The sequence below is a fragment of the Lutra lutra genome, chromosome 7 (assembly GCF_902655055.1).
Source record: "Lutra lutra chromosome 7, mLutLut1.2, whole genome shotgun sequence".
Lineage (NCBI taxonomy): Eukaryota > Metazoa > Chordata > Mammalia > Carnivora > Mustelidae > Lutra > Lutra lutra.
This window is the reverse complement of record NC_062284.1, coordinates 111,231,074-111,250,554: the sequence shown is the minus strand read 5'-3', so window position 1 is coordinate 111,250,554 and position 19,481 is coordinate 111,231,074. Positions and strand designations below refer to the sequence as shown.

The 19,481-nt window shown below is 45.6% G+C and overlaps 1 protein-coding gene across 1 annotated transcript in view; it reads right to left on the bottom strand.

Moving 5' to 3' along the window:
* Positions 1–511: 511 nt before the first annotated feature.
* The window catches only part of MTHFD1 (methylenetetrahydrofolate dehydrogenase, cyclohydrolase and formyltetrahydrofolate synthetase 1), a 58,301-nt gene continuing 39,331 nt past the window's right edge, over positions 512–19,481 (bottom strand). Inside the window, exons 17-28 of the mRNA XM_047735402.1 lie at positions 17,065–17,141; positions 16,296–16,436; positions 15,019–15,087; positions 14,611–14,722; positions 14,370–14,509; positions 11,623–11,664; positions 8,648–8,748; positions 7,428–7,605; positions 4,764–4,871; positions 4,074–4,226; positions 2,009–2,102; positions 512–759 (exon numbers count right to left, since the gene is read on the bottom strand). Of these exons, the coding sequence (XP_047591358.1) occupies positions 2,013–2,102; positions 4,074–4,226; positions 4,764–4,871; positions 7,428–7,605; positions 8,648–8,748; positions 11,623–11,664; positions 14,370–14,509; positions 14,611–14,722; positions 15,019–15,087; positions 16,296–16,436; positions 17,065–17,141 (1,211 nt within the window). The 3' untranslated portion in view covers positions 512–759; positions 2,009–2,012. The remainder of the gene's footprint in view (positions 760–2,008; positions 2,103–4,073; positions 4,227–4,763; positions 4,872–7,427; positions 7,606–8,647; positions 8,749–11,622; positions 11,665–14,369; positions 14,510–14,610; positions 14,723–15,018; positions 15,088–16,295; positions 16,437–17,064; positions 17,142–19,481) is intronic.

The following is a 19,481-nucleotide window of genomic DNA, read 5'->3' as shown; positions in this document are numbered from 1 at the left end:
CAATACTTTCTCAGGTTAAAAAAGGAATAGAGAAAGCTGTATGATAAAACGGTGCATTCTCTATACCCTGCTTCCCCCTCAAGCCTATCAGGCAGTCTTCTCATGATGTGTCCTCCCAGCAATCTGCAAGCATGCACCATTTACCCCTTTAAACACAACAGTGTTGGGACACCTGGGTGGCTCAGCCGTTAAGCGTCTGCCTTCCGCTCAGGTCATGATCCCAGGGTCCTGGGATTGAGTCCTACATGGGGCTCCCCATTCAGTGGGGAGCCTGCTTCTCCCTCTCCATCTGCCCCTCCTCCTGCTCGTGTTCTCTCATGCTCTCTCTCTCTCTCTGACAAATAAATAAAGGCCTTTACAAAAATAAAAAAATAAACACAACAGTATCATAAAGTACGTTTTGCAACTTGCATATTTGATCCTGGGCTCTGCCAGCAAATGGGTCCCCCAGGACAGCAGATACTGCAGCACGGTCTGTGATTGCTAGAATTTATATTTAAACATCCAGATCGCAAAATCATTTCCTTTTATTCTGTGGAACTTCAATCAAGTAGACTTGTGCATGATTTATGTTAGTTTATACATGATGGTGGGAATTAAGACTGAAGATAAGGCGACTGGGGAAATGCCTGCTCTTGATTTCCGAGGATCTTCCGACCAGGGGCTGCCTTCTCTCGACTTCCCCACACTTCCTAACCAACAGTCAGCTTCAGTGGACATGAGCCAAATGTTCGCAGCAGCTTCTTAGAGAGGGGCAATCTAGAAGGAAAAAGAAACAAGAAGTAAACGTTCCTCTAGGAGTGGAAGCATGGTCTCTGCCCTTCCATGCCGTGGCACTCCTGTCTGGCACCGCCAAAGCTGTCGTTTCCAGCCTTTCCACAGCCACCTCTGTAGGGCTGGCCCGAGGCCTGAGAGCAACACATGGCCCTCGCATTGTGGCTCCGTGAAGACTGTCCAAGGCCAGGCCAGGCCTGAGCCAGACGGACACTCCCCGTGTCACAGAAGCCCTCCTGGAGGAAAGACAGGGCAGCAAGCACACCATCTCGTCTCTGTAAGCAGTTACTTCTCTCAGCAACCCATCCTTACGGTTGCTTAGAAGAGGACTTGTTTGCTTCCACCTGGACCTTTTACTTTTTTAAACAATGTGAGAGCTTCAGTTTTGCATTACCTTTGATACCCTTGTCTTTTCTAGCACTTCTCAATTCCTCCCTCCTAGACTCGTCCTCTAGGTCCCTTGCAGCTGTCAGGATTCTCCTTTGTGATTGCCCAGATCAGGATTCGGCTTCCTGAAAACCATGGCTTCCTTTTTCTTGGTTTATTCCCCATTTTGCCAGAGTTCACTGCTAAATACCTTCCTAGGAACTGAGGTGGGGCAGCAAACCTGCATGTGTCTGAAAGCCTCTGGACAGATGCAGTGGGGTGTGAGTGCAGGTGCCAAGTCAGCTCGGAGGGGATTCCTCCACTGTTGAAAAGCCCCTAACTCTGGTAAGAAGACAGCTGTTCACTCTAATTCCCATTTTCTTATAGACAAGATACTTTTTCTTTTCTAGAAAAGGCTTTTTAGAATTGTATCTCTAATGTTTTTGAAATTTCAACAGGATGTCTAGGGAAGGCCCATCCATTGTGATGAATACTTAGGGACCTTTTACTTAAGACTCCAAGTATTCCTGGGCTGGTCCTGTTTCCTCCTCTTTTCTACTTTCTGGGACATTTACTCTACTCCTACCTGCTATCTACTCAAAGTACACAGACCTTCAGCCCAGCCTCCGTGGGAGTCCCTCCAGAGTTCACTAGCGGCTTTCTCCCCTACACTGTTCCCTAACAAGCCACGCTCTTCCAAAACTGCAGTATTTCCTCCACTGGTCACTGCCAACTCTCCCCTCAGTGATGTTTGGAAGGAAAAGTTTCAAAAGCATTCAAATTTGCATTCAGAGCTTTTGCTGGGGTCCCATAATTCATAAATATACCTCAAAGCCAAAAAGCAAAACTCTTACCAGTAACAACTCACCTGTCTAGAACAACCCGTTCACCTGTTCAGTTTTGGGGTCCAAATCAATATCATAGAAACAGGGCCGCGTGGGGAGTCCAGGCATTGTGCTCATCTAGATGTGAAACAGCATGAGAAATAAAGTGACCTTCATTTTCAACTTCTCTTCAGATAAAAAGCCCGAGGCACAAAGATAGAATATTATTTTATAGTTGTCAATAAGGTGGTAGTCTTCTTGTTACATGCTGAAAAACATGTCATGGATCCTGTTATGACCCCCCAAGAGAAACTCGCGTGTCCTCCAGCATGCCGAATGCCAGGCTTGCCTATCATCTTCCGCGCTGACAGTGGTAACAAGAAATAGCAGGAGACACTTTCATAGTGTCTAGGGTAGGGGCTGGGGGCGCTGAGGAGGCACCTCCTCCCCTCTCATGAGACCAAAAGGAGGTATGGGGCTTCTCTGCTTTTTTAATACTGTTTTGACGAGTTTCATGTCGATACCTCTATTATTTTGTTTCAGCAACACATCAGGGCTGGTGTCCTTTAACTAGGGCGAGACATTTCTGTACAAGGTCTAGATAGCTTTATAATCACTATGCTTACTGGTCCAGAGTGGCCTTCTAAAACTGAGGGTGTTAAGGCCTACAGATTACGTTTGTACTTCTTTTCTCAAGAATAGGCTTTGACAAGTATCTACTTAGCTGCAGATCCATAAGGCTTGTAAGTAAAACCTCAGTCCACTTTCACCTATAACAGTGTCTTGTATAACGAATACATACAAGTCTCCAATCAGATCCAGACACGAGAAGAACTGAAGCTCAACTTCTACAACTGAACTGTAACTTACCAGAACATTCTACAGGGATCTGATATTTGTCTCTATTCGTGAACTCTGAACTCTGTAAGCAAATGTTGGGTGTGGGAACAAGAAGGGGGAAGGAAGGGATTGTTCCTTAGACCTGGCAGAGAAGCCCGAAGAGGACTTTAAAGATACTGGGCATGTGCCCACTGACATAGACACACATGTGAATGGCGGTAGAAAACTCTAAAGATGGCTCCCAAAACTGATTGGATTTTCAGTATTTTTGCTCTTTCCCAAAGAGGATTTTTCCCGCCGGTGAACACTGGCACTTGTCTGACCACTGCTGTTATGGGATGATCCTGCCCCACACTGAGAGCTGAGGGAAGCAGGGCACACGTCTGTAATAACTCGCCCAAGCCCAGAATGAGCAGTGAGAACTGGATGTGGCTTTCACATTACACACGTTTGGCTCTGTAATGCCACCTCCTACCACTTTCTTACTATCCCGAGTGACACAGCTCCAACAGGAGATCTATCAGCTTCTTTTACATTGTCAGCTGGCTATTTGCTCGGTCAGTTCTGTACTGCAGGTAAGTAGAAGCTGCAGGTGTAGGACATGGGCAGATCAAAGCGTTTGGGAAGCCAGGCACGGGGCAGTGTTAACCTGGGATGGTCAGCTGCGTCCTTCCGCACCCTGTCCCCCGCTGCCAACAGGACTCCTGACCAGGACTCTCTTTCCATGTGCATACAATTCGTAAGATAAAGCAGCATTAGGTACCGAATTCATCTTGAAGTGGAAATTAGCAACCTGGCTTGTCACATCTACGGAGTTCATTTGCATTTTAAGGGGGAAATTCTTTCCTCAGAAACAATAAATTCCCAATGAGTTTCAGGCCTAAGCTCCAGGCTTGTCAAGAAGACCTGGGAGGGGCGGACCCTCTGTCAGGACTTCAAAGGATGCTTGGCAGGACTGAGTTCATCTGTGAAAGGTGCCCAGTGAAGGTCAGCTGTGATTATACATTAGCACTGCCACAGACGATCGATGAGGCCTGTCCTGGATTCAGTCAATGTCACGCCGCCCCTGGGAAACAGAACTGTTATTCATGATAAGCTGTTACGGCTTCATCCTTGAACTGACGCCTGGATGGTCCACAGCAAGGGAGTTAATCTACGGGGCCTGACTCCAGCTTGCTGCTCAGTGAGGAACTCTGCTCAGCTTTCCGTGACCAATGTCAGATGAGAAGCCCAGACGAACCACCCCCTCTGCCTGTAGCATTCACTTACCGTCCCCACCAAGGGGTATAGAAAACCGGCCCCGACGCTGGCGCGGATGTCACGGATGGGCAAGACAAAGCCCGTGGGTACACCCTTCTGCTCTGGGTTATGAGACAAGGACAAGTGTGTTTTGGCCATGCAGATGGGCAGGTCCCCAAAGCCCTGAGAAGGGAAAAAGCAAGACCAATGAAAGGCTGACAGTGCAACAAAGCATACCTGGGATGGTGATGATACAGATTCTTCCATTTATTTAAAATACCCAATGCCCTTTATACCCATCTGGACCTTACTGCCCCGAGCTTAGTTATCATAGATCCAAAAAAAAAAAAAAAAAAAATCAAAACCTCTGTTGGGTGAGAGAGGCAAGTGCCACAACCATATTCTAAAAGTGAGTATTGTATTTTCATCTACATAACCAATTAAAAATGATAGTTTGGAGCAGACATGAGAATACAACTGAAGGCAGGCTCTTAATATTTGAGGAAGACACTTCCTACTTCTTCATGGCTTTTCCGCACATTCATCTATACCACCTCTGAGTAGATAAAGGCCTGGACCACCTCATCCAAACTCAGTGTTCAGAGGGGAAAGGGCTACCACTGAGAGAAGTGAGGCAGTGGCACCCTGCAGGGCTGGGAGAACCTGGGGGCTCTGACTCCGGGCCACTGTAAAGAAGTGAATGAACCACCAAATATCTACCTGTTTTGTGTAGACTTCAGCTTTGTGTTGAGCTTCGGGAAGCAATTCAATGTCGTCAGCCCCATAGATCTTCTGTGCAATGATCCTGATTTTATCCTCGACTGGGAGCTAACAGTCAGGGAAGAGAAGGGAGATGCCATGACGGGGTGCACACAATGATGGTGAACTGGGACACAGCCACATTCCAGGTCGGAGTTCCCAAAAGGCTGAGAAGATGCTCTTACACACACACACACACGCATGCACACGCACACACATATTTAAAGATTTTATTTGTCAGAGAGATAGAGAAAGCACACACACAAGAAGAAGTGGCAGGCAGAGGGAGAAGCAGGTTCCCCGCTGAGCTGGAAGCCCAATGTGGGGGCTCTATCCCAGGACCCCGGGATCATGACCTGAGCCCAAGGCAGACGCTTAACCAGCTGAGCCCCCCAGGCGCCCCTACACACACATAAAAATATGCAAATAGCCCGAGGTATATTTGGGTTAGCAACATTTTCTTTTAATACCGAGCTTCAGATATTATGAGTGGAAAATGTCCCACAGAGGTATAGTTACTATATACTGAGGTATATATACAGAGGTATATATACTGTGTATAGTTACTGTGTGTGTGTATGTGTGTGTGTGTACAGACACACACACGCGTACATATTCAGGATGTCCTTAGGTACACCACTGACAGTACTACCGACTACCCACGAATGATTATTTCTTCATAAATAAAAACAAATGTTCTTGTGGCTGGAGAGGAGACTCACGTCAAACCAGACCTGGGGTACTACTGATGAAGGAAGACCTCCAATATCAATCCAATAACCCCCACTTTATACACGAGAGGCAGAGCCTATTTTTAACACAACATTTTGATTGCATATGGCTGTTGCTTAGAAATAGTCCTAAAAAACAAATCATCTACCTATTAAAAAAAACAACACCCCAGTGATTTCCATGATGCTCACGCACCAGGAGTGCTGAGGAAGGCTATGAAGCAGAAAGCACCCTGCATGGAGGTCGGGGGCGGGGTCCCACCCTGTGAGTGCCTCCACCCTATGGCGCTGCTCCGCTGGGGCACCGGGAAGCGCGGCGTCCAGCATAGGGAGACACTGCCTGAGGGAAATGGGAAGGCGTCCAGCATAGGGAGACACTGCCTGAGGGAAATGGGAAGGAAAGCAGCTCGGATGAGCAAAGTACCGAAATCCAGCAACATGTCTGCCTCCATGCTCCCCAGCAACTAAGGCCAGGAGGACATACGGGGCAAGGGTTGTTTTCTGTAAGGAGCAATAATCTATAAAGATAAAAATCCCTTCTGAGCTGAACAGTGATAATTTATGAAGAAGCTTTGGATAATGGACAAAAATAAAGTGTCTATTCAGCCATGGTTTTATCAAGACGCGACAGAGACTGCTTTCACGCGCATCTTATTCCTGGAGCTTCATAAATGCCAAGGCACACTCAGAACTTCTGAAGCAGCAGTACTTTTGTTGAGGGGTGACTGAAGACCAAGAGATGCGAAAGAAGACAAAAAGTGGCAGCCTCCTGTCTGTCGCAACAGAGAAAAATTCCAAGTAAAAATGAGAGATTCAAGTCCTCATCACGCCACCCCCCCGGGGCCTGCTGCTGGCCTTCCAGGACTGGGGCTCCTAACTCAGGCACTGGGGACAGGGCTTAGAGAGAGCCCCGAACGATGCTTTCATTGCATTTGTGTGCAGATATGTGTTTAGGGCATTTCCTAAAAATATGATTGGTTGAATGGATATTCAAACCAGTCTATAAAACTAAAGCTCAGTAAGAAAATGTCAAGGTCAATAGGACAACGTTGACCAAATGTCAGGGTATTTTATCTGCAATGTTAATTCAAGAATACTGGGGTTTCCTCCCTTTTTATGGCTGATTTTGAAAGTCTATGCTTATCTTTTAGAACCATGCCAAGAACCAGTCGAGAAAATATAAGCAGAATTATATACCACCTCCATCCTACGTTCCTAATGAAGATTCCAGTTGTTGTGGGCATACTTAATGTCCTTAATGTGGACTTACTTAATGTCCAACCACATCCTGAAATACAGGGGCAGAGAACTGAAAACAAAATACAACCCTACAGTAAGAACCACCTCTCTCTGAACTAACTTTATGAGACCACAGAAGAAGCAGTGCTGCTTAGAGTTACTCAGTGACGCAAAGAATGCTGAGCCCTGCCAGGGTACTCTGGCTTTACCCCCAAGAGCTTCTCTGAACTCGAGGCAGCCCTGAACCAGGAAGTGAGCTGAGGAGCACAGGGCGTTCCCGTTACTGGGAAGTGGTCAGCAAACTTTTCTGAGCTTGCTGTGGCCCCTTGCCAATTTGCCACAACATGGCTGGTGACCTGGGTTCAAGGCCATAGTGAATTACGTTCCTGGTCCTCCATTTAACCCTTTCTCCTGCCAGCAAAGGGAAGGTACTGTGAGTCTTTTCAAAAGTCAGGCCGGGAGCCAACCTCCCAGCGAGTTCTTGCAGGGACCCACTCTGTAAGTAAGCAGCCCGGGCTGTGCTGGTGTATGTAACTCACCGACGTGGGGATCAAACCCACGGGGCTGAAGGTGCTAAACACAGGCTCTAAAGAGAGGCAACCACACAGAAACCTCATAGTGCTTTTTTGTTTCTTCCATACAGAATGTAACTCACCTTGAGGTCATAAAGGAGCTGAAAGCTGCTGGGCGCCTGAGATGCTCTCTGGACGGCTTGAGCTAGGGCTAAGGCACCCTTGCCCCCTTCTGCCCAGTGCGTGCATTTCACAGCATCAAAAGCCCCATGTTCTTTGGCAAGGCGGCTGACAAGGTCCAGCTCGGCCTCTGAATCGGTCCTGGAAAGGCAGCGATTCATGTTAAAGCACTGAGGACGGTGGGAGAGGACAAGCTTGGTCTTGTGTTTGCCATGAAAACTCTAGTGAGTTACTCAGTGATGAATGGAAACGAATCAAGTAATACTGACTGGGTTCAACTCCTGGCTCCACCAGTGACGACGTGGTGACCCCTGGCTAGTTATTTAATCCTCATGTGCTTTGGACTCCACATGGTAAAATGGGAATAACCACGGCACTTACTTCCCTGGGACGTCATGAGGCTTAGATGACAGAAACAGGTAGAATACTCGAACACTCCAGGCCCATCACAGCAATCAATAAACACAGCTATAGGGCACCTGGGTGACTCAGTGGGTTAAGCCTCTGCCTTCAGCTCAGGTCATGGTCTCAGGATCCTGGGATCGAGCCCTGCATCGGGTTCTCTGCTCAGCAGGGAGTCTGCTTCCCCCTCCCCCTCTGCCTACTTGTGATCTCTGTCAAATAAATAAGATCTTTGAAAAAATAAAAATAAAATAAACACTAGCTTGCTAAAATTGTTCTTTCCCGTTCAGCTGTGATTTGGCCATTACAGCAAGATTAAAACCAGCACTCCAAGACCTAAACCACCTCCACAAGTTCTCTCCTGCATGAACCCTTCTAGCTCAGCATGTTCAACTCTTTGTCAAGACAATGCCCCACTAGACATACTGAAGTAAGGGAACGCTGTAGGGCTATGACCTCCTGTTAGCCTCACAGGCTTCTAGAGAGCAAAAAAGAACACTTCACTTCACGTCTGTGTGTCCTTCTGTGGAGAAGGGGACCTGCAGGAGCCACAGCTGACCCTGGGCCCTCCGTGGGAGAAGTGACGAGTTGGCTGGGGCATCTGTGGAGCCCCTCCCCCCCGCAGGCTCTTGTCAGGAGCTACCAGATCAGAGACTTCATAACCAATACCAGTAACTGAAGAACAGAACAGAGCTACCCATGGGGCTGTACAGTTAGCACCAGGGGATGGTTTCTGGCTCTTTCTCACAGTCCCCCCTTGACTTCTACTCTTTGTACTTACTTGAATGCGTTCACCGCCACTACCACTGGAACTCCAAACATTCTGGCGTTTTCGATTTGTTTCCTTAAGTTACTGAAGCCTTTCTCAACCAGCTCCAGATTCTGTAAGAACAACGGGGAAGCGTCCATGAGGTCAGTGGCAGGTTCTTCTTAAAAGGGAACGTGTCTCCTGAAGCCAGAAGCTGCTTCCCGTGGGAACAAGCCCACGACAGGTCTGCCCACACCCTTTCTCACAGGGTGGGGAGGGGGCACCGTGGTGCCCTTGCCCTGTGCCAGCCGGCCGAGCTGGAGTGGAGCGAGGCTTGTTTCCTGGCTGAATGGCAGGCACGAGAGCCGGTATAGTTGCTCTCGCCAAACCACATCTTACCAGCATATTTGCCGTCTGCTGGGAATTAGCTGCTCTTAAGTAAATGATACTGACAACCCTGTGTTTGTAGATTTTATGTACTCATGGTACAATGGCATAAACTGACTCTACTTGGGGGCGCACGGACCCTTCCGTCAGAAGACAGCGCCCAGCACAGCGCCTGGTGTCCATTACACACCCACCAAAGCGCTCTCAGAAAATAGAAAGTGATCAGGGATGCTTTCAAAGGCTCTAAGGAACTTGACCATGAGCCATCAGTGGGGACAAAGAAAACAGGATAAATGCCACCTTTAAGAACCAAATACTGTGACATTTAGAGGAAAGTGATTAAGGAAACATACCTTTAAATATGTTAAATGTTAATGGCAGTGTTGCTCACAGTCTTGGAAAACTGCAAACACAAACCTCCTTCAATGGGGGACGGGCCAGGGAATTAAGACATACACAGTCAATAAATACGTACCATGTACGCGTTACGAGAGTGAAAAAAATCTGTTTTAACACGGAACCTTGCAAAGATATACTAAAGTGTACCAAAGTTGCAAAAACGATGGACAGCTTAATTAATTCTATTTTTGGACAAATATAAAAAAACATGAATATATTAATGAAATATTTTACATGTTGAAAAATATGTACCAAACTGTTCAGGGGACTCAAATCATGTATTATATCTTTAAATTGTTTAACTTTTTTTTTTAAATACAAAAAGGATGTTACTATTATAAGCTTAAAAATACACTAAATCTTTGAAGATAAAAATTTAATAGTCTTCTATAAAAATAAATACACTGGATTATGAGCAAACCCCAGCAGTAAAACACCCCTTGGTCTGTGGATTCAATAAAACAGCAGGAAAAGGGGATAAGATAAAGGCAGAAAACAACTAAGATTATTAACACGACTTACGCTTTTTCCCCTTTAATAGATGAAAACTAAAATTAGGATTTAATTGATATTCTAAAGAGCCCTGCTAATTCTTTTTTTTTTAAAGATTGACTTTATTTACGTTATGTAAAAACTATCCCATTCATATATTAGAGTGTATACTTTTAACTCTATATGCTCCTAGAATGGAGATTTTATAGATTTAATGACCACTAATTAGTGTAGAATTCAGATTTAACCTCAGTGCTAAAATAAATGTCTTCCTGGTATCATATATCTTTGTCTCACTCTTTCCATCTGAAAACGTTAACATTTCTTGCTTGACTTGAAGTCTTATTCATCTCTTTTGCTCTCTTTGAGGAACTCTCTTGTTCTTTTTTCTCTGTGAGCCCTGCTAATTCTTTACCTCTAGTCACATGAAAACCAATTAATATGTAAGACTGATTGAGAACAGTTTTTAAAAAGGAGAATTTCTTAAATGAAGACGCCAGCTGGGCTGGTTAGGGGCAGTCACTCTAATTAGACACAGGAAAGGCTGTGGGGTGGCAGGAGGGCCAGAACTGTGAATTCCCCTCCTACGCGTGAATCAGACAAATGACCATAAAAGGCAAATCATATCTCAGAAGACAGGCAGACTCAAGGCACCAACAATTCTTTTCTAGCTGCTTCTGAAATACCTCATTTAGGGCTTGAACAGTGGCAGTGTACTGCCTGACAATTTAAGTCTCCCCCAAAAGAAAGAAAAATGGAACGGTGGCAGCAGCTGACCTCTCCATCTCATGTGAGGGTCCGTCTCTCACAAAACCACCCCAAATAGCCTCTACCGATGTTTGAGAAGAAATGATCCAAATAGGAAAAGACTCAAGCTCCCAGTTCTTTGTCCTCCTTGACTGCTATCAACCTAATCAGCTTAGGGAAACTTTACCTAACAAAATAACTGGGATCCTGACCCGCATACTGGCCCTTTAACATGGATTTGAGTCTACGGATAAAAAGACATTTAAAAAAAAAGTTCCGGGGCACCTGGGTGGCTCAGTGGGTTAAAGCCTCTGTCTTCGGCTCAGCTCATGATCTCAAGGTCCTGGGATCGAGACCCACATCAGGTTCTCTGCTCAGCGGGAAGCCTGCTTACCCCTCTCCGCCTGCCTCTCTGCCTACTTATGATCTCTGTCAACTAAGTAAGTAAAAATCTTCAAAAAAGAAAAAAGTTCCTAATTTGCTTCACACTCAGATGATGTTTGGTAATGAAGCAGCCAATGCAGGGAAGACAGTGGAAGGAAAGGTCATTAGTGTAGGGCAGGGTTTCTTAACCTCAGGACTCCTGACATTTGGGGCCAAACTGTATCTGTTGTGGGGGCCATCCTGTGGGCTGTAGGGTGTTGAACAGCATCCCTGGCCTTTACTCAGCACCAGAAGCACTCCCTACCCGAAGTCAAAAGGATCGCACATGTCTTTAGACACTGCCAAATGTCCCGACTGAGAACCAACCACACTGGTCTAGCCCTAATGGCTTCACGGGCAGCCTCTGTGGGGTGGCTGTTTCCTAAACGCTTCTTCCCAACTTCATCCACGGCAGTTCTTCAGTACGCTGCAGGCTTTTGGGCTCCCTTGCCCTGGCAGCCATACGCCCACCCACTCATTTCTGAACGGATTGGGCTGAGTAATGCTGATTTGGGGTGGGGTGCTCTTTAGGGCAAGGGATTAGAAACGACTGAAGTTACCTCCTCTGTGTAAGCCTTGGGGAGAGGCAGTCCAGCAGTAACCTGGAAGGAAAGGAAGCAAAGTCAGAGGCATTTTCTACGTACAATCCCATTTTAGCTTAAAATGATGCCCTGCCAGGTGTAGAAGGCCAGAAGCTGCACCCTGGGGCAGTCGGCGGGGAGGGCGGTTATAGCAGGATAAGGTGGTTTCCCACCCAAAGGATTTAGGGTTATCTGACCAACCCTACTGCACACAATCAAAAATGACTGCTCTGAGCAGAGTCTGGGAGACGTCTGTGGCCTGAACAAAGGAGGTGAGGACAGATCTGTTAAGGTGGTGGGGAAAGGGATGTGTTCTAGGCAGGGGCAGGAACCGCGGGGAGTGAAGCACTCAGCAGCGGGGGTGGAAGTCAAGGGGCTTGTGGGAAAAAGGCAGTGGTCAGCCCTGCAAAGGCCACCTGGAAATGGCCACCAGTGGAGTCTGGGACGAGCCCTGCAATGGGTTCCTGAGCTGGTGCGTGGAGCCAGCCCACGCCTTCGTGGAGCTGAACGAGGGAGCATGAGCAGTGCAAACACGAGGGACACAACACAGGACTTTCACCTTCCATCAGGGTATATGGACAGAGTCAGAATACTGAAGCAGTGAGTTCACTGTTACAGAGATGCCCGGTGGCTTGGCCCCGCTGCACCTACAGGGACGAGCGTTAGGGTAAAGGTGCCAATTCCAGGGACTTCACAGTGCACAGCATCTCAGCTTGGTCTGCTCCCATTCCTTGGAGATAATGGTGCTCTGACTCCAAAAGGGGCCACGACGGGGGTGGGGGGAAGGGGGGGCGGGCAGGGACCTGAGCCGCCATGTTCTGGGTTTTACATGCAGCTCCCTGAGGGAGCAAGAGCAGTAGGGCTGGCTCCTGGACAGAGTTTTCTGTGGGATGCTCTCCTCTCAGTGCTGCCCATGTTAAGTGTCTGGCACTATTTTTCAGACCCTGAGATTAGGAGGAAAGAAGGTGCAATGGTGTTAAGGCATTCACAGAGAAAACATGTAGGTTATACCTGGGAATAAAAGGGGAGTCCATCCTGCACTCCTGGGCTAGGAATGCTTTTGGTGCCTTGCGGACAACTGAGACTGGAGAGGTATGCTGGGTTGTTTATGGCAGTGGTTCTCACAGTGCCGTCTGGGGACCTAATCCTTTCATGGGTCCATGAGGTCAAGACTATTTCCACAATAATTCCAAGATATCAAGTGATTCTTTCCACTCTCATTCTCTCAGGGGAGTGTACAATGGACTTTTGCAAAAATACATGTGACATGTAATCCCATGGAGAAGATGAGAGTCCAGTGGTCTCCAACTAGGCCAGATCCCGAAGATATCTGAACAATGTACAATGCTTATATTTTGTTTGGGAAAATCTAACAACTTTTCATTAAAAAAAAAAATTATAGGGCGCCTGGGTGGCTCAGTGGGTTAAGCCGCTGCCTTCGGCTCAGGTCATGATCTCAGGGTCCTGGGATCGAGTCCCGCATCGGGCTCTCTGCTCAGCAGGAAGCCTGCTTCCCTCTCTCTCTCTCTCTCTGCCTTCCTCTCCGTCTACTTGTGATCTCTCTCTGTCAAATAAATAAATAAATAAAAAATTTTATATATATATATATATATATATATATATATATATGAATGAAAAGAAATAAAATTTGGGAGGCATCTGGATGGCTCAATTAGTTGAGTGTCTGACTTTGGCTTGGCACCCTGGAAGCAAGCCTTGTGTCTGGCTCCATGCTCAGCAGGAAGCCTGCTTGTCCCTCTCCCTCTGCTCTTTCCGAGTTTGTGCTCTTGCTCTCTCAAATAATTAAAAATTGCTAAAATACATATATAAATATATATAATTTTTTTTACTATTTAACTCAGCTTCAATTCCTAATACAGTAAATATCACAGATACAATCCACCGAGACAAAAGTTCTTGCAGATCCTCAATAATTTTGAGAGTGTAAAGAAGTTCTGAGGCCAAAACACTTGAGAACTTCTATGTTAGTGTAGTGATCAGGGGTTTCCCTAAGAAACACTGATTTTAAGTGAAGGAGGTCTTATTTCTCAAGTTGCAAGACTGGCTTGTGGAATTTAGTAGGGCTAGGAATTTAATACTTTGTCAAGTAATTTCTGAAAAGTATCACTAAGTTTTCATGTGCAGGTGCTGAAAAAAGGTATTATAATAATAGGATAAAAAGTGCAATTTCTAACCAGTAGGAATTCAGGAAAACACAAGTTCAGGTCAGAGTTGAAGATAAACTAGTCCTGACCTAGTTTCTCTCCATTACCCCAAGGCTGTCCAGGGCATATCTACCTTTCTCCTTCTCCTCCCTCCCAGGCTGGGCTAGTCTCATCCAGCAAGCACCTTTCAAGAAGGGGCTGACCTCTGTCTCTGCTAAATGGTTCAGCTGGCTGGCTGTCAGTGTCACTATTTAGAGGGAAAAAGGGACTTACTTAAAAAGAACAGTCTGAACATAAAGGAGTTTTCTGTGCATCTGGCCAAGCACATGTCCTTGGTTTAGATATCAGATGGTTCCCTCAGAAAGACTGGCTGTGAAGCCAATTTCCATGATCGATAAGGTGGCCAATACCAGAGCTGTGGAAACATCTCTTGCCTCTGGCACCCTATTAATCACGAGGACAAGAGCAGCTGAATGATGAAAGAGGGACAAGTCATCCCGACTTCCTTTTAGCCTTCAGAACACTGCTGAGAATCAGATCCTTTGAACTCTCAGTCCTCACCGTGGGGCCACCTCCATGCATCTTAAGAGCCCTGACCGTGGCCACAAGCACCACCACGTGAGGGCGGAGACCAGAATACCGGCACTTGATGTTAAAGAACTTTTCCATTCCAATGTCTGCTCCAAATCCTGCTTCAGTCACTGTAAGTGAGGAGAAAAGCAACTGTAAAAAGGCCATCCCAACTCCCTTGATGTTAAAATAAAACACCCAGTTTATTCACAGATTTTGCAAAAATACTCACCCACAAACCCTTCAGGGCCAACAAGCTTGAGGGCAATCCGGTCTGCAATGATGGAGGAATTCCCATGTGCAATGTTGGCAAATGGTCCAGCATGAACAAATACTGGAGTGCCCTGCAGAAACGAGATGGCATGGGCCACGCTGCCGATCCTGCTTCCAAATGCGATCATGTGGTCAAGGGTATGAAAGTTAGTTGGAATCCAAAAGACCAAGTCTTCACGGAAGAAAAATACAAAGCCACCTCTTTTGTATTTCAGGAACATCCCAAACACAACAGTGAGAAAGAACGCAAGGAAAGACATGAGCAGGCAGAGAATTCTCTGACCCCCCCCCAAGAGAAGTGTGCTTTATAACCACACTGCTGTGACACAGAAGACCGATTCGGGAAGGTGGGAGTTGCTCTGCTCACCTCTAATGTCTGCATGAGATTGGGCTTGATTGCATCCTTCATGAGCACTGTCAACGCACCACTCACCCCCTATAAAACAAAGGCAAGACACATTTCCCAGCAGCAAAAAACCCCAACCGTATGAACCAAAACTGAGCATTCTTAGATCTTCCCTCTTCAGCCATTTTGCACCAATCAGTACTTTCACCTAACTAGACCATCCATTGACTTATTTTTTTCTGGATATACTATGAGGTTGTCACTTATTTTTAGCAGGAAGAATACAAAGAATGAAAATGACATTCACATGTAATTTGTGGAAAAACATTTAACTCTGGAACAAGCATCCCAATCAAGCACTGTTGCTGATTGATGAGGGAATCCATTTTAAACTAGTTTATAGCGCAGAAATGCTAGCTCTTAGAGAACTGAATTATTCATAACTTTGATGTCTGGGCAGAAGTGATTGAAAACCAAATTCAGGGTGTGTTTTCCAAAGCTGAAACTGAAGATGTACCTAGGAGTTCACTACACACTCTTACGTATCAGGTCCCTCTTTAAAGCCATCCAACCAGAGTTGAATGAACTGGTGACAAAGTAGGAAGATAAAGCCATGGGTCCCACCTATATTCACTTGCGGTGAGTTTCTAAGTTTCTGGTTTGGGTGTAAAAATTCAAAACGATTTCATTTCTTACACATATTGACTGTAAGAACAGGAAATTAGTATTTTCTCCCTTTTCTGAATTCAGCTGACAGACTGCTAATCACAGGCCAAAGCGGCTTTCAAAAAATTAACCTGTACGATGATCTCATTCTAAACCTTGTATTACCACACGGACAGTTCAGAAATAACCCTGAAGTGGAGAACTAGCTAGGAGGGCCATCCGAAAACTGGCAAAGAGCTGTTCCCAACATGGTTATTAGCATGGAGATGGTGAGCAATGAGCCTCGAGCAAAGATGCCAGGGAGGCCTGTCTCGGGGAGAGGCCAGGGTGTGACTCCAGCCTCATGGGCTAAGGACCTCACTGGGACATCTGACGTTCTCTGCAAACTGAGGTCATACACACGCTTTCAGAGATACTCACAGGGTGAAGCTGTTGCTCAAACCATCTGAAACCCGTGGTCTGTTACTGCAGCACCTAATTACTGGCTATGAGGTACTTTTTGGAAATTTCGTAATTCCCTTGTAAGCAGCAAAATCACAGAGAATTCATCAGTAACTGCTGGGATACTCAAGCAATAGACGCAGAGGCATCACCAAGCCTCTATGTCCCCACAGAGACCCCCGGGTACCCACCAGATCTTCGGTACTGATGGGCTCCCCTTTCTTGCTGGATGCCACCACCATTCTGCTCAGTCTCTCTCTCATGTCTTCTAGCGAACTGGTGAGAGCCAGTACAGCCATGATTTCACTGGCCACAGAGATATCAAACTGGGCCTGTGGGCCGGGAAAAGACACAAACAGGGAATACCACATGAAACCAAAAGAGTTGTAAAAGCAACACGTTTGCATCCGAGGCTTATTACATAAATAGCTTCAAAGGACAGGACGGCACAACAGTACCCAAAGAATTTAATGAAAATAACTCTCCAATAGCAAAAATTTGTCATTAGTGATTCTAAGACCTTGAGTCGCCCATTTTTAAAAATAAATGTTCCAGTAGCGCCAACAATCTCTGCTGAAGGAAGCTTATAATCCTGTGGTGATGGTTTCCCTAACACACAAGGAAACCACACAGAAGCTCTTGTGTAAGTTGTTGTAATGTAAATGGCCACAAAAAAAAAGAGAGGCAGTTTTAATCCATTTATGTGCAAGGATATTCACCGGGGGCTCACCACCTCCAGGAAAAAGTGCTGGGGGAAAAACACACAGGTGACACATGGGATTTATTGCAAAAGCTGTCAGGAGCGCTCAATGCCACACACCTACTCACTTCCATTTTAAAAGGGAAAAGGCAGAGCAGCACCTGGCGGTATCAATCGTACGAGAGAGGATGGAGGAGGACAGAAGCAGCAAGGATCTGCCTCACAGGAATAATTCATTTAGAGAGGAACAAATAAGCTACCGTCCGTGTGTGCCCTTTCTCCGTTGGAGCCTGTCCGATGGTGATCTTTCTCAAGAATCTATCGTTGGTATCCAATACTGCAGCAGAAAGAGAAGATACAGAACAGTTTTTAGTAACAGGGCCATAAAGTTAAGGCCAGCCAGTCTTTTTTTTTTTTTTTTAAAGATTTTATTTATTTATTTGACAGAGAGATAACAAGTAGGCAGAGAGGCAGGCAGAGAGAGAGGAGGAAGCAGGCTCCCTGCTGAGCAGAGAGCCCGATGTGGGGCTTGATCCCAGGACTCCGAGATCATGACCTGAGCCGAAGGCAGCGGCTCAACCACTGAGCCACCCAGGTGCCCCGAGGCCAGCCAGTCTTAAAACAAGTCCAAATTAATGACCGCCTGGTAACATTTGATTTCAGAGATGATGGCAAAGCTAGAATATGGGAGCAAGTTAAGAAATGATGCTCACATACCATAAATGAACAGGAGTTATTTTTAAAGAAGGCTATGTTTATTTATTTTTATTGTTTTAAAGAAGATCTTATTTTTAAGTCATCTCTACCCCCAACATGGGGCTCAAAATCATGACCCACGACCCATGATCAAAAGTCACATGCTCTACTGACCTGGGCCAGACAGACGCCCCCAAAGAAAGGTATTTTTAAGAAATGGGGAGTGGCTTGGTTTTATTCTGTCTAGAGAATTCAAACCATCCAGGAGAAATCTAGCATCTATTTTAAAGCCCATCGCACATAAAAAGGAAAACAGAGCAGGCCAGTTTTTTAAAAGGCCAAGGTTATTGTTCTGTGGGATAACTCACTGACTTTACATCATCCTGAGAGACAAAAGAGCCATAAATGCAGGATAAGGCAAATGCTTTCTGAAGCATGCTAGATTATCTGCTCTCCCTTCAGCACACTTAGAAGAAGTAATTTCCATTCTGATGACAGAGTATCCAGCCAACTGCATACTCTTAGAAAACGCGCCAAAGATCAACCCACTAACTAATCTTCATTTCACCTTTCAGGAATAATCACTATTAACATTTTAGTGCATTCCCAATTTCCTATTTTTTGTAATGGCATGCCAAACAATCATAAAACACAAAACGAACAACAAACCAGTTCGCACTTTAATGGGTCAAATGGGAGAGGCATTTTTAAAGTACTTGAAAAACATGGAAAATTGCTTTCCACAGACTGCAATAATTTAAACCCCAAAAGCAGTGTCTCACGCAGTGTCTTGTGTAGTGTGCATGCACGCGTGCACAAGCACTCACACACACACACACACACCCCACTTGATAAGTGAAGGATGTAATATGCTGTTGGAGCCTCTTCTTATTTTCAAAAACTAGGTCAAATTCTTTGTACTTAATTTCTCAAGATAAAGTAGCCAGTCAGTAGGTGTGAACCATTTTTCCCTTTGTTTCCTTCTACTTTTCTAGAAAGCATGACTTAGACATAAAGCAAAGGGAAAGTGAAAATGTACCATCTGTCTAAAGCTACTGAAGCACAGGAAGAAAAAAATATCAGGGTGGTTTTTGATATTAAGGGAGTCATCTCTAAAATGCCATTAGCAGGATGCCTGGGTGGCTCAGTCGGTTAAGTGTCTGCCTTCGGCTCAGGTCATGATCCCAGAATCCTGGAATGGAGCCCCACATCGGGCTCCCTGCTCAGCAGAGTCTGCTTCTCCCTCTCCCTCTGTTTGTGCTCGCTATCTCGCTCTCTCTGTCAAATAAATAAATAAAAAAAATCTTAAAAAAAATTTAAAAATGCCATGAGCTGGCAATAGTTACTGAGCCAATGAAAATCATAGAAACAGTCAATAAATTTGCCATTAGGTACATTCTGCATGACTGGACAAAAATTCCTTCTCAGCAGTGACCCAGGGCAGAGAGATGCCCTGTTGGTACCAAAGAAAATGCTAAGCCATGTGGATGGCATGCAGAGAATCATCACATAGCAGTGAAGCCATGCAACTCACTCACTGAACTGCCAACTGTTTAAACCTTGAAGGCTACCTACTTCGTTACAGGAGTTTAATAAAATGATGTAAAAATGAGTAGGCAAGCTAGAGAGCGACAAGAAAAAGCAAGTCACTTTATGCCAGATAAGAGAGAAAAGAGCAACATGATTCAAGAAGTGATAAAACATAATTTCTCTACTTCATGACACCGAAACTTTTTGCATAAAATGAAACTTGCAAAATGTTATTTCTGGTGTAGGCATGAACTTCCTTGAAACCACCCTCACTCCAATCAACACTGAAAAGCCAGCAAAATGTCCAACGAACCCAATGAAAGGAGGTTTGATTACAGCTAATAAGGAAAAAGACTGATGGGGGTGGCCACAAAAACAAATGGGTCACCATCTTGGTCATGCCGTAACTGTGAAAACACCAACACCCGAGCTCCTGGACCTCACACTTGAA